Here is an 18,746-nt window from a genome sequence, read left to right on the forward strand (position 1 = left end):
GTTGGTTTGCACACCTACAGGGAGTTTGAGGGAGGGTTTATATCAGTTAAGTCTCAGTGGAGAGGTTGGTCCAGGATGTGTTAGCCTGTCACAGTGGGGGAGGTGTGGGAAAGCAGTTAACCTCCATTTTAAAAGGAGAAACGGCATCATAACTTTTAAGTTGTCTGGTTTACCTGGTAACATTAGCCTCTGATATACCTGAACATTCACCTGTTTTTGTGCAGAATTGGAGGGAGTGTAATACAGGACTATTCAAAAACTTGAATTATTTTTGTTTTAAGAAAATAAGAAGTTGGACTGAGTGATAAAGTATGGACCAGTTTTATTTGGAAAGCTTGGAAAATTATGCAGTCTAGACTGAATAATACACACACATGCAATATGAGATCAATTTTATTTATTGCAGGTGTACCAGCAGTTATGTTACAGGGAGCTGCCCCCCCAACAGTCAACCAGAAAGGCCATTAATCGTCAAAATTTCATTGGTCGCTTATTCGCAGAAAAAACAAATGTGAAACTCTATTAGGAGCTGTGCCTTGTCAAAATAAATCAAAACCTACATGACTGGACCATTTGGGAATTTAATTTGAAAGGACAGACACAGGAAGAGGCCACGCTCAGCAGTCACACAGGAGTCACGTTACAAACCAATCACAGCTGACAGATATCTTTCCCTTCATCTGTAAATATTCAGTCTGATACATACAGAAAAGTTTTAGTGCAGGGCTGCCCAGAGCTTTACATCTGTCCCATGGACGACAGGCCTACACACTTATAAACAGCACCTGGAAGAAGATCAGCTCTGTACTTTCAGAGTTTCAGGTAAATAGGCTATACGGTGCTTGTCCAGGTTTCTTAGCAACCTGAGATGCAACCTGCCGCCGAGCTCCTGAAAGCCTGCACAAAAAAGGCACAAGAGTAGCACCGAGCACCTGACCTCGCATCTTCCAGGCGGTTAAAGACACAGCATGTGTACGGCCTCTAATTTCCAGGGCTGGTACCTGCGGTTATTCCACAGGCTAGTTAATAACATGTCGGGCAGGAAATCCAAAGTGTGGGATCATTTTGAGAAGGTGAAGGACGAACCCAAGGTGATATGCAAACTCATCTTCATTGATTGACTACAAACATGACGTATCATCTGAAACATGTCAGCAGTTACATGCCCATTAGCCACTTAGCACAATCATTACTGCTTTGCCGACAGCGTCATTAACAGGCGGCTCGCTCAGTGTGTGACGTGCACTTGTAGATAAAATACAGGCCTATATTAATGAAGGTTCATTAGTACGCTTTTGTATTTCTCTGTAATGTAGCACAGTGTTAACAATGTTACTGATACTATTCTTTCTCACACCTTCAACTCAAACCATTGTGTTGCCCCGCCCAAAATATATCATTTAATAATTAAATTAATATCATAAACATGTGGGCGACTAGTCGACTAATGGCCCTAAATGACGACTATTGGTCGACTAGGAAAACTAGCCCTACCAAAGTGTATCTTTGTAAATCAACGACCACAAAAAAAGTTTTAATTAGGCATAATGTCTCCTCTAGATTTATCCTTTGGGTTAAGGCAAAGACTAGGTTAATAAACAATGTTTCAGGTTATGGTTTTGCTATCCAAAATTGCAAAAATGACCCAATGCCAGCTGACGAGACAGCACATAAGGCACACAACATGCTTTGCGATGCAGGACATAAGGCAAGGCCCCTGGGTGAAATACCAAGTTTATAGGAAGTCCCGTGAAGCCCACATATGTCATAATAAGTGCCTCGCTAACTAATGCCACAAGTAGACTCCCAGTCTTAAACACATTTAGTAAAACCTGAGGTGCTAAAGGATATTAAAAACGAGGAAGTGAAAAGAGACAAGGGACTGAAGCAAAGGCACCGGGGGATACTATAAAAAGAGAGGTGAAGAAGGAGAGTAAAGCCCACAGGGGGAAGATGACATGAGAAGAAAGCATAAAAGGGGTTTGAAGGAGCCAATGGCAGCAGAGGGCTGCATCCTGACAAATTATGAGGAGACGGATGGTCAGAGGGCGGCGATGGTGTGAAGGGGTTGGCAGGAGGGAGAGGAGGGCAGATGAGAGAGAAATAGAGTGTCAGATGTGCAGAGTGGAGAAGAAGAAAAAAAAAGGCGGGCAGGAGAAGTGTCACTACAGGTAGAGGAGAGAGAGGAGAAGAGATGGTGTGCCGGGAGATGAAGGGAAGGAGCAGGCAGACAAAATGAATTGGTCATGAAAGACGGGAAGGCAGAGCAGACAGGAGGTGCGAGGATTACAGAGACATCCTGGCGAACAACACTGTGTGTGTATGTGTGTGCGTGTATATATGTGTGTGTCTGGCTGAGTGTCATGGCTCATGCCACCCTGGCCAGATTACAATCCTGACTCATCTGGGTTCTAATCCCTCAGGACGTCTAATTAAACCTCTTTCTTGCTTAGTCACACACACACACTCCCTCACTCATCCTACACACACTAACAAAATCTCCCCGTGTCTCTCTCTCTCTCTAACACACACACAGATGCGTACTCGCACTCCCACACACACTAATTCCTTCAAATACGAACACACGAATAAGAAGGCAATTAGGCAAAATGACAAAACGTCGTCTCCATCGCTCCTCCTAATAACAGACAAACAATGAGTGTACCCCTCCACCAAAAGGAAGTGGCATATAATTGGTCATTAATACTTAACAGGCAGTTAACAGGGCCAGGGAGCTAGCAGGAGGGCGACAAGGGGACTTTAATGTGTGTGTGTGCGTGTGTGTGTGTGTGTGCAGTCCAGCGTGAGATGAGGGTCAGAGTCCAGAGTGGCCTGCTGTCCCATCTCTCACTGTCACATACGCGTGCATTCACCACACAAACACACACACACACACACGCAGAGTCCCCAACCAGCCGTTACAAAGCTTTAGTGGGGCTATAGCCAATACGCTTCTCAGCCAGTCCTCACTGTGGGATTTCACTTAAGTCATCACACACACACAAACACACACATGCACACTTTGGCTGCATGAAGCCTTACTGGGGAGCTTTAGTGGACTTGATGCCCACAGACAGACGGACCATCTATGGGGAGGGTTTAAGAGCTTAGGACCCAATACCCTTCTGGAAAGTGCACAAAGGGCTGTGAACACACTAGAAAAGGGCTTTGTTTCAAATCTGGCTCTTAAAAGTGTTGACTGCTGATTGGGTTGAGAAGCTCTATCATCACACACAGAGTCACATACAAGTTTATGATATGTCCATTTTCACACCCTTCTGGAAATCTCTCCGCCGTCTCCTTAAGCTCTCTTCCTTTCTGTCCTTCATGCAATAAAATACGGATCAGGTGGTTTTTATCTGTCTGTCAGACTTTAAATGTCAGGTGATGGCACAGATACAACTTTCCTGAATGTGATAAAACTTAGACGCAGAGTGCATCTTATGTTGTATCCTAAATTGGTTTGGAAATACTGTAAATTTACATGTGATATATTAGACACTCCTGGTTTGACTTCAATTAGAGTTCAAGGGATGCTGCACTTGGGATTGAATGGCCCATAGGGGGTCTGCATCATCTGTGGAGGCCAGCATGTGGTCGCGCTTAATTTTGACAGTCTATTTCCTAATAATTTCCTTGAAAGGAGTTGATTTGAAGTTCATTTCTAAGGACGGTTCCTAGAAAGCACCAAGATATCTTGCTGTAATTATAGGGAATATATTGAAGTTGCTGGAGATTAGTAGTACTTGGTAATTACTTGAAGTTCCCAAGAAAAGGCCCCTGGAATTATGTGGGATAGTAATTATATAGAAAGAGGTCAACTTAGTGTTCATTTCAACAACACATAATCAAGAGAGAAGGGGTGAGATCTCTTGTATGCAGCTGGCTATTTTAAGCTACTTAGGGGGGAGAAGCTCTCATCCATTTTTTTGGAACCTGCACTGAGGGCTGATAAAGCGCACATGTTCTCCTTACAGTGATGCCCTGCTTTACTCTCACACATTTGGTAATCGTCCAGGAAAACCACTGTTTTCTGCTGCGGCCAGTAAAAAGCTCCACTGGAGCAGGTAGAGGTTACTCAAGGACGTTTCTAAAGCAGCTATTAAGGAGGGAAAGATTTTTTTAGTGCAAAGTGGAAAGTTATTACTTGGAAAATAAACAGAGTATCATAAAGTAAAGCTGTTTGTGTGATAGTCACTGATTATATCTCTGATTTATCTCCTTAGCTCATAAATCAAACTTCAGGCAAACAACATTTTGGTACCAACAAACGGTGGTATCTTTCATCAGTGTGTTAAGTCGGTAGACTGTAAAATAATGGATGTAGCCACCGTGAAGTCACACATTGGTTTGTGGACTCCTGTTCTGAAGCTTGAGTGTGGCATTTTGGCTATCACCATCTTACATCACAGGAGCCAGAGGTGACCCGAGGTGGCCATATTTGGACACATTTAAACAAGCGAGTTTGATAAAATTATCCTTTGCACAGTTGTGAAATGGGAAATTAGTTACAAGGACCTGAAGCATTTTTGTACCAGGCTTAAAACATGAAGTTGGGCACCTTAACATGGGGCTCTATGGGGATTGATTCAATTTTGGAGCCAGCCTCAAGTGGCCATTCAATGAACTGCAGTTTTTGGCACTTTCATGTTGGCTTCATTTTTCAGCCTTGGAGACTACAGCATGTTTTAGACTCTAAAAACTCTTCTGTTTTTTCTTATGTTTTCACTGTTAATGAAAATTGCCCTAAGAAAACCCAAAGACACATCACCACACACTTATAAATCTAATCAGTTAAACTGCTAAATTACTCTCTCCAGTCTGTGGTCACAGTAATGAAGACCTATTTAGTTTAGTTTAATAGGATCCTCATTAGCTACCGCAGTGCTACAGCTATTCTTCCCTGGGTTCATAACAGACTAAACATGAGTCCCATTCCGGTATAGTATCTTTGGAACCAAAAGTAACCCTTCAGATCATGGTACCCAGACCTTAGCATTTTCACCACAAAAAGTACTCTTAAATGTGGGTGGGGCTGTTGTCACTCACTGTTCCGTCAAGCACTCATTGTATTTCCTCCTTCATCAGTCTGCACCTTGTTTATCGTCCACAGAATGAGGCTGCATGCTGACATTTTCAGAACAAATTAAAACAGGCTGCAGTGAGATTTGTACATTTAGTCCTTCTAAGGCAAGCTCAGGGGTTTAGTGTTGCCGTAGCCCACAGGAATGACACAGTTCACATAATCCAGTCGAAATTAAAATATATTTTTAAATGCTGTAAACGAGGATCCACTCATTATTAAACGTGTATGTCAACCAAGAGAGACAATGCAAACTAAAAAGTAAGGGTCAAAGTTATCACAGGAGTCATCAACCTATACATTGAGTAACACTGTAAGTAAATGTTCAACCTTAAAAGTTGCCGGCAGTCGGCCCAGTGAATTGAGTTTTGTTCTCGGTCTACAGCTGCTGTAAGAGGCAGCAAAAAATCCTTTTATTTATATCCATTTTATAGTTACAGTTTATTAATATATGTAAAACTCCACAGAATGAATAGTGGTTACATCACAACTCAGCTTGAGTAGAGTTACCATCCGCTATTGACTAATGCCTACAGCTGCTGTGAGAAGCAAAAACATCCTTTCATTTTATAGTTACAGTTTACTGATAAATCTCCACGGTATGAACAGTGGTTACATGAGCCTCAAAACCAGCCACAACTCAGCCCTGAGCAGAGTGACCGTCTGCTATTAACCAATCAACAGACTGCAGTGTTCACAGCTCCACCTTTTAGTACCAGATCTGTGTGCTAGGTACCCCAACAGAGGAGTAATTAAAAAATGGGGACGGTACGGAACGGTTCCAGTGGTACCATCCACAACTTTTCACAGTGGAAACCGAAAAAGAGTATTGAACTGCATCAGACCATACTGCTTGGTGGAAACGGGGCTAAAGCAACAATGCAACCATTACAACTTACAGAGTACACACGACAAGGCTGAACATCATAGCACATTGTGACACATAGCTTAAAACATACAGCATTACAACATAAACAGGACAAGACTAGAACACACACAAACAAGCTGCTGACAATTCTATTATCAGCTTAAATTAAAAGTCACATAATGTCTCCTACATGTTGCAACACACATTACTGCCCGCTTCACTCTAGTAATCAGTACAATAATCAAAATATATGAAATCCAGTATATCTGACACTTTGCAAATCATAATACTGCTGATCTCAGTCCAGAAAGGAGCACAATAATCAAAATACACCAACAAAACAACAACAATAATAACCTGTTTCACTCACTTCAGTGTTACCGATCCACAGTCACAAGACACATAAACTAATCAAATTCACCTCTGTAGTCTATTTCATTCAAAACTTAGTCCACATCTTTTCGACTTCTCTAGTAAAACGATGCATTTTTAATTAAATTTTAAATCAAGTTTTACTGTTATCATGTGAGGTTTCTCAAGGGAGTAAATTCCATTCAGATACAGCTCGGTACCTGACAACTCCTTTGATTGCTTTTGTCTGCACTTTTGGAAATGTAAATTGGCCTTCTACAGCATGTTTGGTAGCCATGTCTATCTGAACTGAATGACTGAATAGAGTAATCTGTTTTTAACAAAAAGACAACAACAATTTAGACAGTTGTGCACTGCAACAACAATTGTCCTGTATTCACAACAAAGCACTATACGCACCACCCTGCTCTGTACCATATGTAATTTCTTTATGTTATCCATTGTCGCATTGGCTCTTAATCAGCTTTTGCAGTCATTCTAGGTTGTTGAATTTAAGCTTATTCTACACGTATGCTTAAAAAAAGGTGCTCTGGGTAAATGTGTGTACTGAACTGAACTGAAGCCAACAAAAATTTGACCCTACAAACAGATTGCCAGAGTGAAAGTCGAGCCCTGTAGGCTTGTACCTGTCTGTGTTGTTGCCACCTGCAGCTACCAGCTGTTTGGTGATATTACAACCTAAATGTCATTTTCATTGCAGCTCAAAAAAAAAAAAAAAATAAAATAAAGCCTAACCTGAATACTTGCTGTCTCGTATTATCATTTTGTATGACAATGTAGTGTTTGTAAGGGTTGACGTTGAACTTGGCAACCTCCCGCATGTCGCCGCCAATCAAACGCTTTCTGTGTCTCCTTAAGCCGATTTGTCAGGACTCGTTGCAGCTTTTCAGGCACAAATGCTTTGTTGAGACAAACCTTTTATATTTTCCGATTATTTTGTCAGGAATTCATTATGGATTGAGAGAAAACACATAAACACGCTGCTATAACGATGCAATAGAGCTTCACAGGCAGCATTTTGTGCCAGCTGGTTAATGTGCCGGATTCATCTCCTGTTGAAGGTGAGGCTGAATGCTTCAAATTCTTTTTCAAACTCCAAAAAGCTGTCATTGCTCCTTAAACCATGACCTCAAATATTCTTTTATGTACTTTTTTTTTTCCCCAGAAAAATAGGCTGTCATTCCAAAAGTCCAGTAAATGGAACGCATTATACAGTGCATTTCAAGTTTTAGCGACCACTCAAAGGGCTCTACAACGCAAGCACCATTCACAATACATTCATACACTGGTGACCGAGGCTACCACATGAAGTGCCACCTGCTAGGCAGACAATCCTTCATACGCACTCACACACCAATGATTTTAAGTACTATATCGCTATATCATGGGCAACTGGACTTGCTTTAGTCCAAGGCCGAGGCTTCTTCAGTTCAGAACTGAAGAAGCCTCTTAGATGAGAGAGGACGCGTCTTCAAGAGACTCAAGCAAGTCTAGCTGCCTATGATATAGCACTTTAGATTACCATGACTGAGAATCTTCACCAACATCACACACCAATGGCACAGCCATTTGCAGTTTGCGGTGCCCAAGGCAAGGACCCTTGGACATTTAGACTGCAAGGGCCAGGGATCGAACCTCCGACCTTCCAATCGGTAGACGACTACTCTATCTCCTGAGCCACCATAATATCCACCATAATAATCAGATTCTGTGGGAACAAGGTAAACCATTGTCATTATGTTACGTGTAAAAGGGGGGCATAGATAGTAGGCTTGGGTGGTATCACGATATTACGGTATACCAGAGTATTTAGAAATCCAGGCGCTATGATTTTCAACACAGTCCAAAATACAGGCACTCGTTTTTCTATTAAACTCACCAGAGGTGCTGTATTTAGGATATATTGTATGTAGTGCACATCACGTGTCACCAGAGGTCAGTCTCTACCGGTGTAACAGGAAGCTGCTGGCAAACATGGCAACTGCAAGTGGTGGGCATAACATATTGATAGACCTCAAGATGGTGCCCATTCATTCCGAAGAGTTGCTAGTGTGGTGCACGTGCAAAAGAAGTTTCTAGACTCCAGGTTTACCTGTGTGGGATGCGGCCCACTGAATATGTGCAATAGTATTTCTCCCACTGGCCCTGCCTGTGAATTCCTTCTCGGCTCATGGACTTAACATCGTGATGACGTTGCAGACCTTTGAATTGTTTTTCTCCGCTCAAGAAAAGTTTAACACAAAAACTCTATAAATCAAAAATTCATAATAAAAAGTGTCTTGACCTTGTTTGTAGTTTGAGTTGTCCTGTCAACAGTTTTAGAGATGTCTCTTTTATAATGGTGGTCTAAGGGAAAAATGTTTTTTGGGTTGCAGGGGATTTTTTTCACTGCAATACTGCAAGTGGCCACGAAGAAAAATTGGAAGCAAGGCTGAGCTGCTTTTCGCGGGGCCTAGGGTAACTTGACAGGACTACAAAGAGCTGGCCAGCAGTGGCATGGAAAAACTTGTTATGTCTTTAGCCCAAAACTCTAAATGGGACTATTCCTGGTTGAATAAAGGTTAGATAAAAATTGAATTAAAATAAATAAATAAATAAATAAATAAAAATAAAAATAAGAATTAAATAAGAATATAAATAAAAATAAATACGAAAATAAATATGAAAATAAAAATGAAAATAAAAATGAAATAAATAAAATAAAAATTAAATAAAAATAAAAATGAAAATGAAAATATAAATAAAAACGAAAATAAATATGAAAATAAAACAAAAATAAAAATGTAAATAAAATGAAAATAAAAACGAAAATAAAAATGAAAATTATTTTTAATTTTTTCACTACAACAGTTTTGCTGAGTTTTATTTTGTTTCTGTCAAGTTTGAATGCAGTGTGTTTGCAATGAGTTAACAAGAAAGCAAGTTAAGCTGAGGAAAATAAGGGAAATAGGTGTAAGAATATCATCTTTCTTGACATTTTGTAATTTTTTTTTTATTAGACTAAAAAAGTGAAGCGAGCTTGAGTAATGTAGCAAACTTGGCAGTCATGTGGGAGGTTGGGGTGGGCGGGGATTAGGTTTTGCCGCACACACTATACCATTGTATAGGTTACCATATACCCAGTCAAAATATCAGGAAGGTATGACAATGTGAAAAAATAGATATCACCAAAGGCTAACAGACAGCATTTACTGAAGGCAGATCACAGCAACACAAACAAACACACACACACACAGACTTACAGAGGGTTCCCAGTGACGGAGCAAGTGAGGCTGAGCGAGTCACCTTCCCGCAAAATGCCGGAGGGAGGAACAATTCTCACTGTTGGTGCAACTGTGGGGAGAAAGACAGAGAGAAGGGGAGGTGGGGGAGATAAATGAGTATGCATGTGAGGGAGAAAACAAGAAAGGCACAATACAGAACAAAGTTGATCAAAGGGATCAAAACGGAGCGACAATCAGAGAGGACGGGGGGAAAAATCAGGAATGAGAGAGAGTGAGGGAACAAAAAGAAGGAACAAGGGGAAACGTGAGAAAGTGGCGGGAGAAAGGGTCTTTAACATCTGTTTCCAAGGCAACCAGCCGACAACTCTACGTTTGAGACACCTGTTATCATAAGCAGCCCACCGCTCCAGCAGCTGTTGTACCGCACTTACTTCTGTAAGAGAGCGATGGGAAGCCAAATCCACGCTGACAGTTGGTCATTATTACCAGTTCTCGGGCTGGAGGAACAACCAGCTCGCAGATTGACAAAACTGTTGAATATTAATCATTGTGATCTATCAGCAAACATTAGTGTACATGTGGCAAATTAATTGTACCCAAAGACCGATGCAGAAGAGTGCTGAATATGAATACTATCACCAACGGCAAATGTTTGTGTGTGACTGTGGAATGTTTGATCATCCAAAATGATTGATATATTGTAGATAAGAATCATATTGAACTGACAGGAATACTAATATGAGGCGAGAACAAATAGAGTAATTGGATATTGGCTGTCTTGAGGAGAAAAAGAGCTTAATTGTAGTAGTTTATATATCAACTAATGACTGGAAATCTGTTTCCGCTCAGTTGATGTGTTCCTGTGTTGTCTGTATTTAAAAAAAAGGATTTGCAGACGCAATAAAACACATAAATATTATTATTTAATATTAATCATCACTAAAATTGTAAGACATTGACAGTGTGTTTGTCTCCCATCAAAAACAAAAGACAGAAATGTCCAAATTTAAGTAGCAGAAGCAAACTTGACATGTTTGATGGGATTAGAAGCAAACAAAATGGATTAACATTTCACATTAATACATTAAATGATGATTTTCAGACTCTTCCAAGGATATAGATTATAGCTGTCTGACATTTTCAAGATTAATCCCACTGAACCGTGCACAGATTTGTGAGAATATTGAGAATTCATCTTAAAATATAAAATACGGTTCTATCTGAACTTGTTGCCCTGAGTGAATATTAGACTTAAGCCAATTATAAATTTAAATCTCTCAGTATTTTCCACTGTTTGCTTTTGCCTGCCTCAAATGGACATATGTGCAGAGATTTCACAACTTGTGTAAATAAGCCAGCAAAATCAATCAATCCCAGAACAGTGCCGGAAACATTACCCATACTAATGTGACCCAGGTTTTCTCAGTTGATGTTGGTTAGCTTCTTAAACCACAGGCCAGGACCCTAACCTGGCCACAGGCCTATTTGCCGGCTCTCTGCATGACAGCATTTGTATGTATTAGGTTTTAATGAGAGCAGGTCTCATACAGGGCAGCTTATCACTGTGTTCAAATCCTGGACTGTGTATAAATGAGCTTCACTTTAAAATGAGATATCCACCATTTGAAGAATGAGGCTGCAGCCCTGACAAAATTATTGCTGTCATTAAAGTAAAACACTATAATGAATAGTACTGAAGTAGCAACTTAAGTGACAGCAATACAGATGGAATAATCTATGTTTTTGAAATATTTGGCAATGAACATTATGTTACTTCATTTGTTTCCAAGACGAATAGAAAGCACTTTGATATAAAGGACGCACACACACACACACATAAACACACTCACAATACACATCCAGGCGGTAGTGTCGAATCCTCTTCTGCCCGCTGAGTGCTGCGTGGAACGCCTCACAGCTCAGCGCTGCCCCATTGTCTTTCCTTTCTACCGGGATCCGGATGGTGCTGGACACGCTGAACGTCTTCCCGTTGTCCTGCTGGGATACCACACCTGGGGAGACAAAGAAGGGATGAGATGATGGAGGGAAAGAAGACAGGTGGGATGGCCAAAATACAAGCTAGCAGCCAAAACCTGCCTGTTCTTCCTTTGTCCCTGCTGAGACATCACACCTTTGGTGGGAGAGGTAGAGAGACAGGGAGGAGGACGGGAGGGAGAAGAGGAGACTTTCAGAGGAGACCACAGAGGTGGATGGAAGAAGTGAGCAGACAGAAAGATAGAAGAAGTTAGTGACTGATGAATGAGGTTTTTTAAGGCAGCACCAGATACCTGTGGAGGGGAGTATGAGTGGTAGAGGCCAGAATAAGAGAGAGAGTAGAGAAAGCAATTTGCATCTATATTTCATGGCAATTATGAGCAGCAGAACTGTTTGTTTGCAGATGGCAAATCAACTGAATATTTTGTGTGTGTGTGTGTGTGTGAGCGTGCGTGTGTGGGGGAGAGGGAGGGATAAAAGAGAGAATATGCATAACCGAATTGAGATTTTAACTGAGCCAGACACAGAGAGAGAGGCGGTGTCAAAGGACCATGGTTAGAAGACAGGCGAATGAGAGACTCATAGACAGAGAGGGGAGCAAAATGGACATGATTGATGGGGGAAAGGGGTGGGGGGTGGGGGGGGCGAGAAGAGCTGCAGCGAGACAAGTCCAGACATGAAAGAGGACGATAAGGGTGCCAAGCCAGATGCAGAGTGGAAGAAAGATGCGAGAAGAGAGGAGGAGGAGAGACATAAGGAGAGAGGATGAACAGCGGGGTGACATGGTCACGTCTTGGGAGTTTGTGCTTGTTGAGGCAGAATACAACAATATTACTTATATCGCGCTGAGTTTTCAATTATTGCCGGTGAGAAATGAGAGCAGGCCCAATCGAAGCGTGAGAGAGGACAGCGGTGGGTGCAGATGAGCAGGAATAAGGCAGCGGTGGGTAAGATAGTGTCTTAATTAAAGAGTGCTTTCCCGTATCTGTTGGGATCTGCCTCTAACCTTTAGTGTCACAGTTCATTTACCTCAGGGCCAAACGAGAAGGGAGGGGTGAGGAGATGAGAGGAAACAGAAGGGGGAGATTTTCATTATGCTAACTTATTCTTCCTGGCATCCTTTCTCCTTCCATGACCTGGAAATCATTCCCCCACTGCTGTTCGTGACTAGATGGTGACCCAAAATTTGCAAAATTCTCAGGAATTCCTGCTACAAAATATTTTTGTCTTGCTGTTTTATGGCATGACAACACTACAGTTAGGTCCGGTTAGGTTCAGGCACAAAAAGTACTTGGCTGGGGTTCAGGAAGTTTAGCACCAAATTCTGGGCCCTATGAAAAGTAGTCTCTGAGGTCCCGACATCCCCCACCCCTGATATCGTGGGCCATGTCTCTCATGCACATTTTTTTTTATCTTTTTAGCAACCCTTTCTTGGAGACTGTGAATTTTAGCACTGTTTCCACCAAACACTTTCAGTATGGTACCTTTGGTGGAACCAGAAGTAACCCTTCAGACATGGTACCTAGACCCTTGGTCCGCTTAACATTCCCACCACAAACTACTCTTTAATGTGGATGGGGTTGTTGTTGCTCACAGAACAAAATAAAACAGGCTGCAATGACAGTCTCTCTCGATGGGTTATAAAAATAGCGGGTTTGTGCATCTAGTCCTTCTCAGGCAAGCTCAGGGGGTTAACGTTGCCGTAGCCCACAGAAATGACGCTCCATAACCTTTTTTTTTTCTCCGAGTAAGGATTGGGATATATGCAGTTCACATAATCTGGTTGAAATTAATATATATTGTTAGAGACAATAAACAACTAATGAAATCGTCAAAGTTGTCACAGTGAAATTTAAGGTGAGCTGATGGACTCACATCATCAGCTCCTGCATTGGGTAACATAATTCCACCTCAAAAGTTGCCGACATTCCCAGTGAATGAAGTTATTTTTTCTCAGACTCCAGCTGCTGTAAGAGGCAGCAAAACATCCTTTCATTTTATAGTTACAGTTTACAATTTATGTAAAACTCTCCACAGTATGAACAGTGGTTACATGAGCCTCAAAACCAGCCACAACTCAGCCCTGAGCAGAGTGACCGTCCTCTATCGACCAATCAACAGACTGCAGTGTTCACAGCTCCACCTTTTAGTACCAGATCTGTGTGCTAGGTACCCCAATAGAGGGTATGGAACAGTTCCACTGGTACCATCCACAACTTTTCACAGTGGAAACTTAACAAAGAAAGCGTACCGAACTGAACTATACCGCACTGCTCAATGGCAACGAAACATTTTGCACCTGTAAAGGGTGAAAGGGAACTCAGAGAGCTTCCACTATTTTTTATACAACGTTGAGTGTTTAAACCAGGTTAGTCAGCCAATTTTAATTTAGATACGGCACTAATTACTGCTAATTACCAAACTTCTCCTTCCAGACTTTCCCAGGTTCCCCCTCTCACTGGGGCCCACTTAATCAGTCCTACTCCCCCCTCACAATGGCGCCCCTGGGTAAAGATAATGGTTTGGGTTCAAATGATTACTTGAAACACAGAACATGAAATCTCGTGTGAGTTTTCTCAAATCTGGGGTTGCCATATGGATCCGACCCCCCCTTTGCCATCATGGAGGATCTTCCAATCCCTTAAATGCACCTTGAGGAGCGAGGAGGCTTCTGTAGAAGCTTAGAGCGATTAGTCTGTATCCTACGTGTCTCTTTCTTGCATCTCTCTCACATCCTCGCTGGGAGGAACTAAGACATGAAGACGAGACTAGAGTGAGAGAAGCTAGAATAAAGAAAAGCACCCAAGGAGAAGTAAGGAAAAAAGAGGAATGAAGGGGAGAGGGGAAACAAGAGAAGAAAAGGGGAAACAAGAACATAGGAGGTGAGGAGCGTTAGTAAAAAAAAAAAGATGAGGCGATAGAGACAAAAGTGCGGCCCCCTCTCTGTCTTTTGACTATTAAAGCCCTTTGCAACCAATAACCAAGCTGAGAAGCGTCACGTCTTTGTCACAAGTGAAATCTGAGGCAAAAAAGAGAAAGGGAGATTAGATGAAAAGAAAGGGAAGGAGCAGAGGGGAAGGACAGAGAGGGGAGAGACAGAATGACGGTGACAGGCGAGTTCCGACAGAGAAAAAGGGAAGAGACTGGATGAAAGAGACGTTGAGTGTCAGACAAAAATAGAAAGTAAAAGAGACGACGGCTGACATGAAGTTTGAAAGGGCAAAACATTGCTCAATGCGTGTCCCAAAAACTGTTGACACCAGATTATCTCACGCTATTTCATCTGGTCCATGTGAGTTATTTGAGGGTGGAGAGTATGAATTAATGAATAATGCAGCGCGCTTGACAGCGATTTGTACTTTTAAACAATGTTGTCTGTATTTATTAGAATCTGAGATTAATTGAATAAAAAATAATAGCCATGAGCCTGAGCGATAGACGCTTTGCATAAATTAGTCTCCAAGTTTGGTCTCATTCGTGCTCAGTCAAGTGTTCAAGGTTTTTGAGGAATTCACATCAGAACGGAGCATTATACACAAATGCTGATTTAACGGCGGGGCGCGAAAATAAGCGACTTCTCAGGGGTTAAACAGACTGAAGGCAAGGAAAAGATCGGTCTCAGATGTATTATTGAGTGAAGTGCCCCTTTAACTGAGAGAAGCCAAGGGAGACAGAGAGTTAGAGGAGGATAGATCAAGGTAACAGGCTGATGGATGGCTCATAGATTTATCAGAGGCAAAGAAGTAGGGAGAGTGAGATGATGGTGAATTAAAAAGTGTTTCTTTGTAAGCGTGTGAGAGAGGTAGGGTGAGAAAAGGGGAAAATCTGGAGTGTCTGTAGCATCTGTGCTTTCAAGTATTGGTTTACTTGTCAGATTATGTACAAATAAAGCACATTTGAAATAGAATTTTCAAGCATGAGCACAGAGACAGAAATATTCAGAGAGGGGGGGAGATGTGAATCTGTTTTGAGCGGGAGAGACTTTGACTAGTGGACGCATTAAAAAGACAGAAGAGCATTGAAATGTCTCTAATACTTGCTGTTGACATCCGTCTCCTCAACACACAGATCAAGACACATACACGTAGATGTATGTTTCTTCTATGAACTTTTGACTCGTCCTCGAAGGAATGGAGACAGAAAAGTTCACATCTCGAGGAGCGTGTTTGATCATTTGAAACTAGATCGTCGCCTATAAATATTGCAAAGAACACTTGATCAAAATCATGGAAACAGGAGGAGAATAGAGATTTTGACAGCCCCACAGCCCAAACCTTAATTTTCTCCACCCATTTATCCATCCATCCATCTTCACCTGCTCCCATCAACTGATCCATCTGCCATTCCCTCTGTCATTCCATCAATCACCCATCCATTCTTCTTTCATCCACTCAATTTGGGATATTATCCACCCATTTCACTTCACCTGCCCTAAATTCCCCCATTAGCTCTCTCATTTATCTCTCATAATCATCAAACCGTCCATTAGTCCATTGTCAGCCACGTCCAGGTACCTGGTATCTCTCGGCCGTTACGGATCCAGCGCAGGGTGGCAGCTGGCTTGCTGCGAGGTGACATACAGGTGAGCTCCACCTCACCGCCCTCCACGGCCTCTTGCTTCACCTCCACCGTGGGCGTCTCCGGGGGCACCAAAACAGAAAGCGTCGCCACCTGGTGGTGCGTAGCATCCGTGTAGAGCTGGCAGAAGTAGCCGCCCTCATCCGAAACACTGACGTTGGTCAGCGTGATGCGCACCAGCCGTGGCGTGAAGAGCACCATCTGGAAACGGTCGTCCTTCAGGGCTGGAGGTGGATAAAGATGATGGAGAGAGTGGAAGTGCGGTGGAGGTGGAAGTGGAGGGCGGAAGTGAAACGGCATGGAATGGAGTTGGGGAGTGGGGAGAGGAAGATGAGGTGGGAGGGAAAGCAGAGAGGTGTGATGGGAGAGGAGGTGGGGGGTAAGAGACAGGAAGACAAGGAGAGGGAAGGTGAGTACATCAGTCACTGGGAGAAACATCACAATCTGTCTGTGAAGTGAGATCAAATTAAAATAAATGCTAAACACTGTATTCATGTAAAAAAAGAGTAATGACAAAAACAGAATATATATATTTCATTCTGGGTCAGTGTAATTGATTCATTTTTTGGAAAGCTTCAGGGACAGGCAGAGCTTTAAGAATTGCTGCTGAGTGTCATATTAAAGAAGTTGCTTCAACACATTTTACCAACGGGCTTTTTCCTGCTTCATTTTTTAATTTGTTTTCAGATGAGAAGCCCCTCAAGAAGTGGGTTTGTACCTCACACATAAATTGACTTATTCCCTTTTAGCAGGCTGCAGGTTCTTTACAAAGGGGAGTTCTCTGGTCATTTACAGAGCAAACAGAGCTAGATAATCAGACTGGAAATGCATCTTTGGTCTGATGTGTATGTAAGCTGCTGTAGAAAGTAATTACATATGGATAATGAAGGTATGATAAACCCATGGCAGTGGTTTAGATATTTTTAAAAGCTTCAATGCTTTAAGACACTGCAAGAGCAAGACCTTGTAGATCAGTGGTTTTCAAACTTTTTGTGTCCAAGGCACACCTGTATTTATATCTGCGCACAATAGCTTCTATAATGCGTGTTATCACTCTTATCACGACATAAGACAATAAAAATAAGAAAAAAATAAGACAGGCAGCTTTTGTGATACTGTCTACTTGTCTTTTCTTTCGGTGATAGGTATTCACTAGTGTTTTGTTGTTTATTTTCTCCTTTTAAATGTTATCATACCTCACACTGGCTGCCAATCAGGGCTTTTGATGTGTCACGCACTTGATTCCCACACGCAAACTGCGACAAACAGGTTCCCAGTGAAGGTTTTCTTTTTAATTCAGTTCAATTAAATTACATTTTTTAGCTAGAGTTTGTCTCTTTATTAGGAAACGGTTGTGTACAGCATACTGACACAGTCAATTAAAAATTCATTGAATATTGCGATAATAATGTGTGGTTATTACAGAATCCCACGGTGCACATGAATTGGCATCACGGCACACCATTTGAGAACCACTGTTGTAGATGTTTAGACTCCAATGTCAGACACAGCTGTGTGTGACATGTGAAATACAGTATTGCTCTTTTACTTTACGTTTTTGGTATGTCTCTGTCCATGCACGTGTTGTGCCAAAAGCCTCTCAGATCTGATTTGTGTTGTAATAAGTCTATTCAAGTAAGAACAATTGAGGCTCATCAAGTTTATTTTATTATTCATCAAGTTTACTTCATTATTCATCAGAGTGAAGAATGACCAAGAGTACAAGTTTTTTTCTCTGCATCTTTAGCTGTTTTCTGATTCCTGGAAAGTTGGTCTTTTGCCTGAACCGTTCAAAAGTAAGTGATGAGTCCATCCCACTGAAACAGTTGATGAGCAAAAATCTGTTATAAATCCAATGGGTTTCCAAGGTAGGAATGTAAGTTAGCAGCTGATGAATGTCCGTTACGAGTAGGGATACATTCATTCATTCATTCATCTTCTAACCGCTTCATCCTCTTGAGGGTCACGGGGGGGCTGGAGCCTATCCCAGCTGACATCGGACGAGAGGCAGGGTACACCCTGGACAGGTCGCCAGACTATCACAGGGCTGACACATAGAGACAAACAACCATTCACGTTCACATTCACACCTATGGACAATTTAGAGTTATCAATTAACCTAGTCCCCAATCTGCATGTCTTTGGACTGTGGGAGGAAGCCGGAGTGCCCGGAGAGAGCTTATGAGCAATGAGCAATGAGCTTATCACAGTGCGTATAGCCATTCCCATAGAGTGCCGAAGTCACGCCCCTTCTGGTGAAGCTCATGGGACCTTAGATCAGAAAAAATATGAATGGCAGTGAATGCGGAGAGAAATATTATCTTTTGGTCCCGTTTGAGTTGTGACATGAAATCCAAATATGTCGTTAATGAATTTAAAACATAAATTTTAAGGTCAAGAAAGTCATACTTTGTGGTAAAACTGCTGAGATATAAGCTTTTGAAAAAACGTTTGACTACACAGGAGGCGGTCGCGTATGTGACGTCATAGCTTTCACTCGCTTCCAGCAGCTTGGAGTGACTGCAACCTGGCACAAAACACACAGACATCTTCAATCATAAATCGATTAATCATAAAACAGTGGAATTTCAGCGGGGAGGCCAAGCTGCAGGAAGTGAGCGAAAGC

At 41.9% G+C, this 18,746-nt stretch overlaps 1 protein-coding gene across 4 annotated transcripts in view; it reads right to left on the bottom strand.

Annotated features, from left to right (window-relative positions):
• cadm4 (cell adhesion molecule 4) overlaps positions 1-18,746 on the bottom strand; it is a 214,005-nt gene that overhangs the window by 18,002 nt on the left and 177,257 nt on the right. For all 4 annotated transcript variants that reach the window (XM_049583247.1, XM_049583245.1, XM_049583249.1 and 1 more), the window contains exons 3-5: positions 16,057-16,344; positions 11,398-11,559; positions 9,566-9,656 (exon numbers count right to left, since the gene is read on the bottom strand). In XM_049583247.1, the coding sequence (XP_049439204.1) occupies positions 9,566-9,656; positions 11,398-11,559; positions 16,057-16,344 (541 nt within the window). The remainder of the gene's footprint in view (positions 1-9,565; positions 9,657-11,397; positions 11,560-16,056; positions 16,345-18,746) is intronic.

The sequence above is a fragment of the Epinephelus fuscoguttatus genome, linkage group LG8, assembly GCF_011397635.1.
Source record: "Epinephelus fuscoguttatus linkage group LG8, E.fuscoguttatus.final_Chr_v1".
Taxonomy (NCBI): domain Eukaryota; kingdom Metazoa; phylum Chordata; class Actinopteri; order Perciformes; family Serranidae; genus Epinephelus; species Epinephelus fuscoguttatus.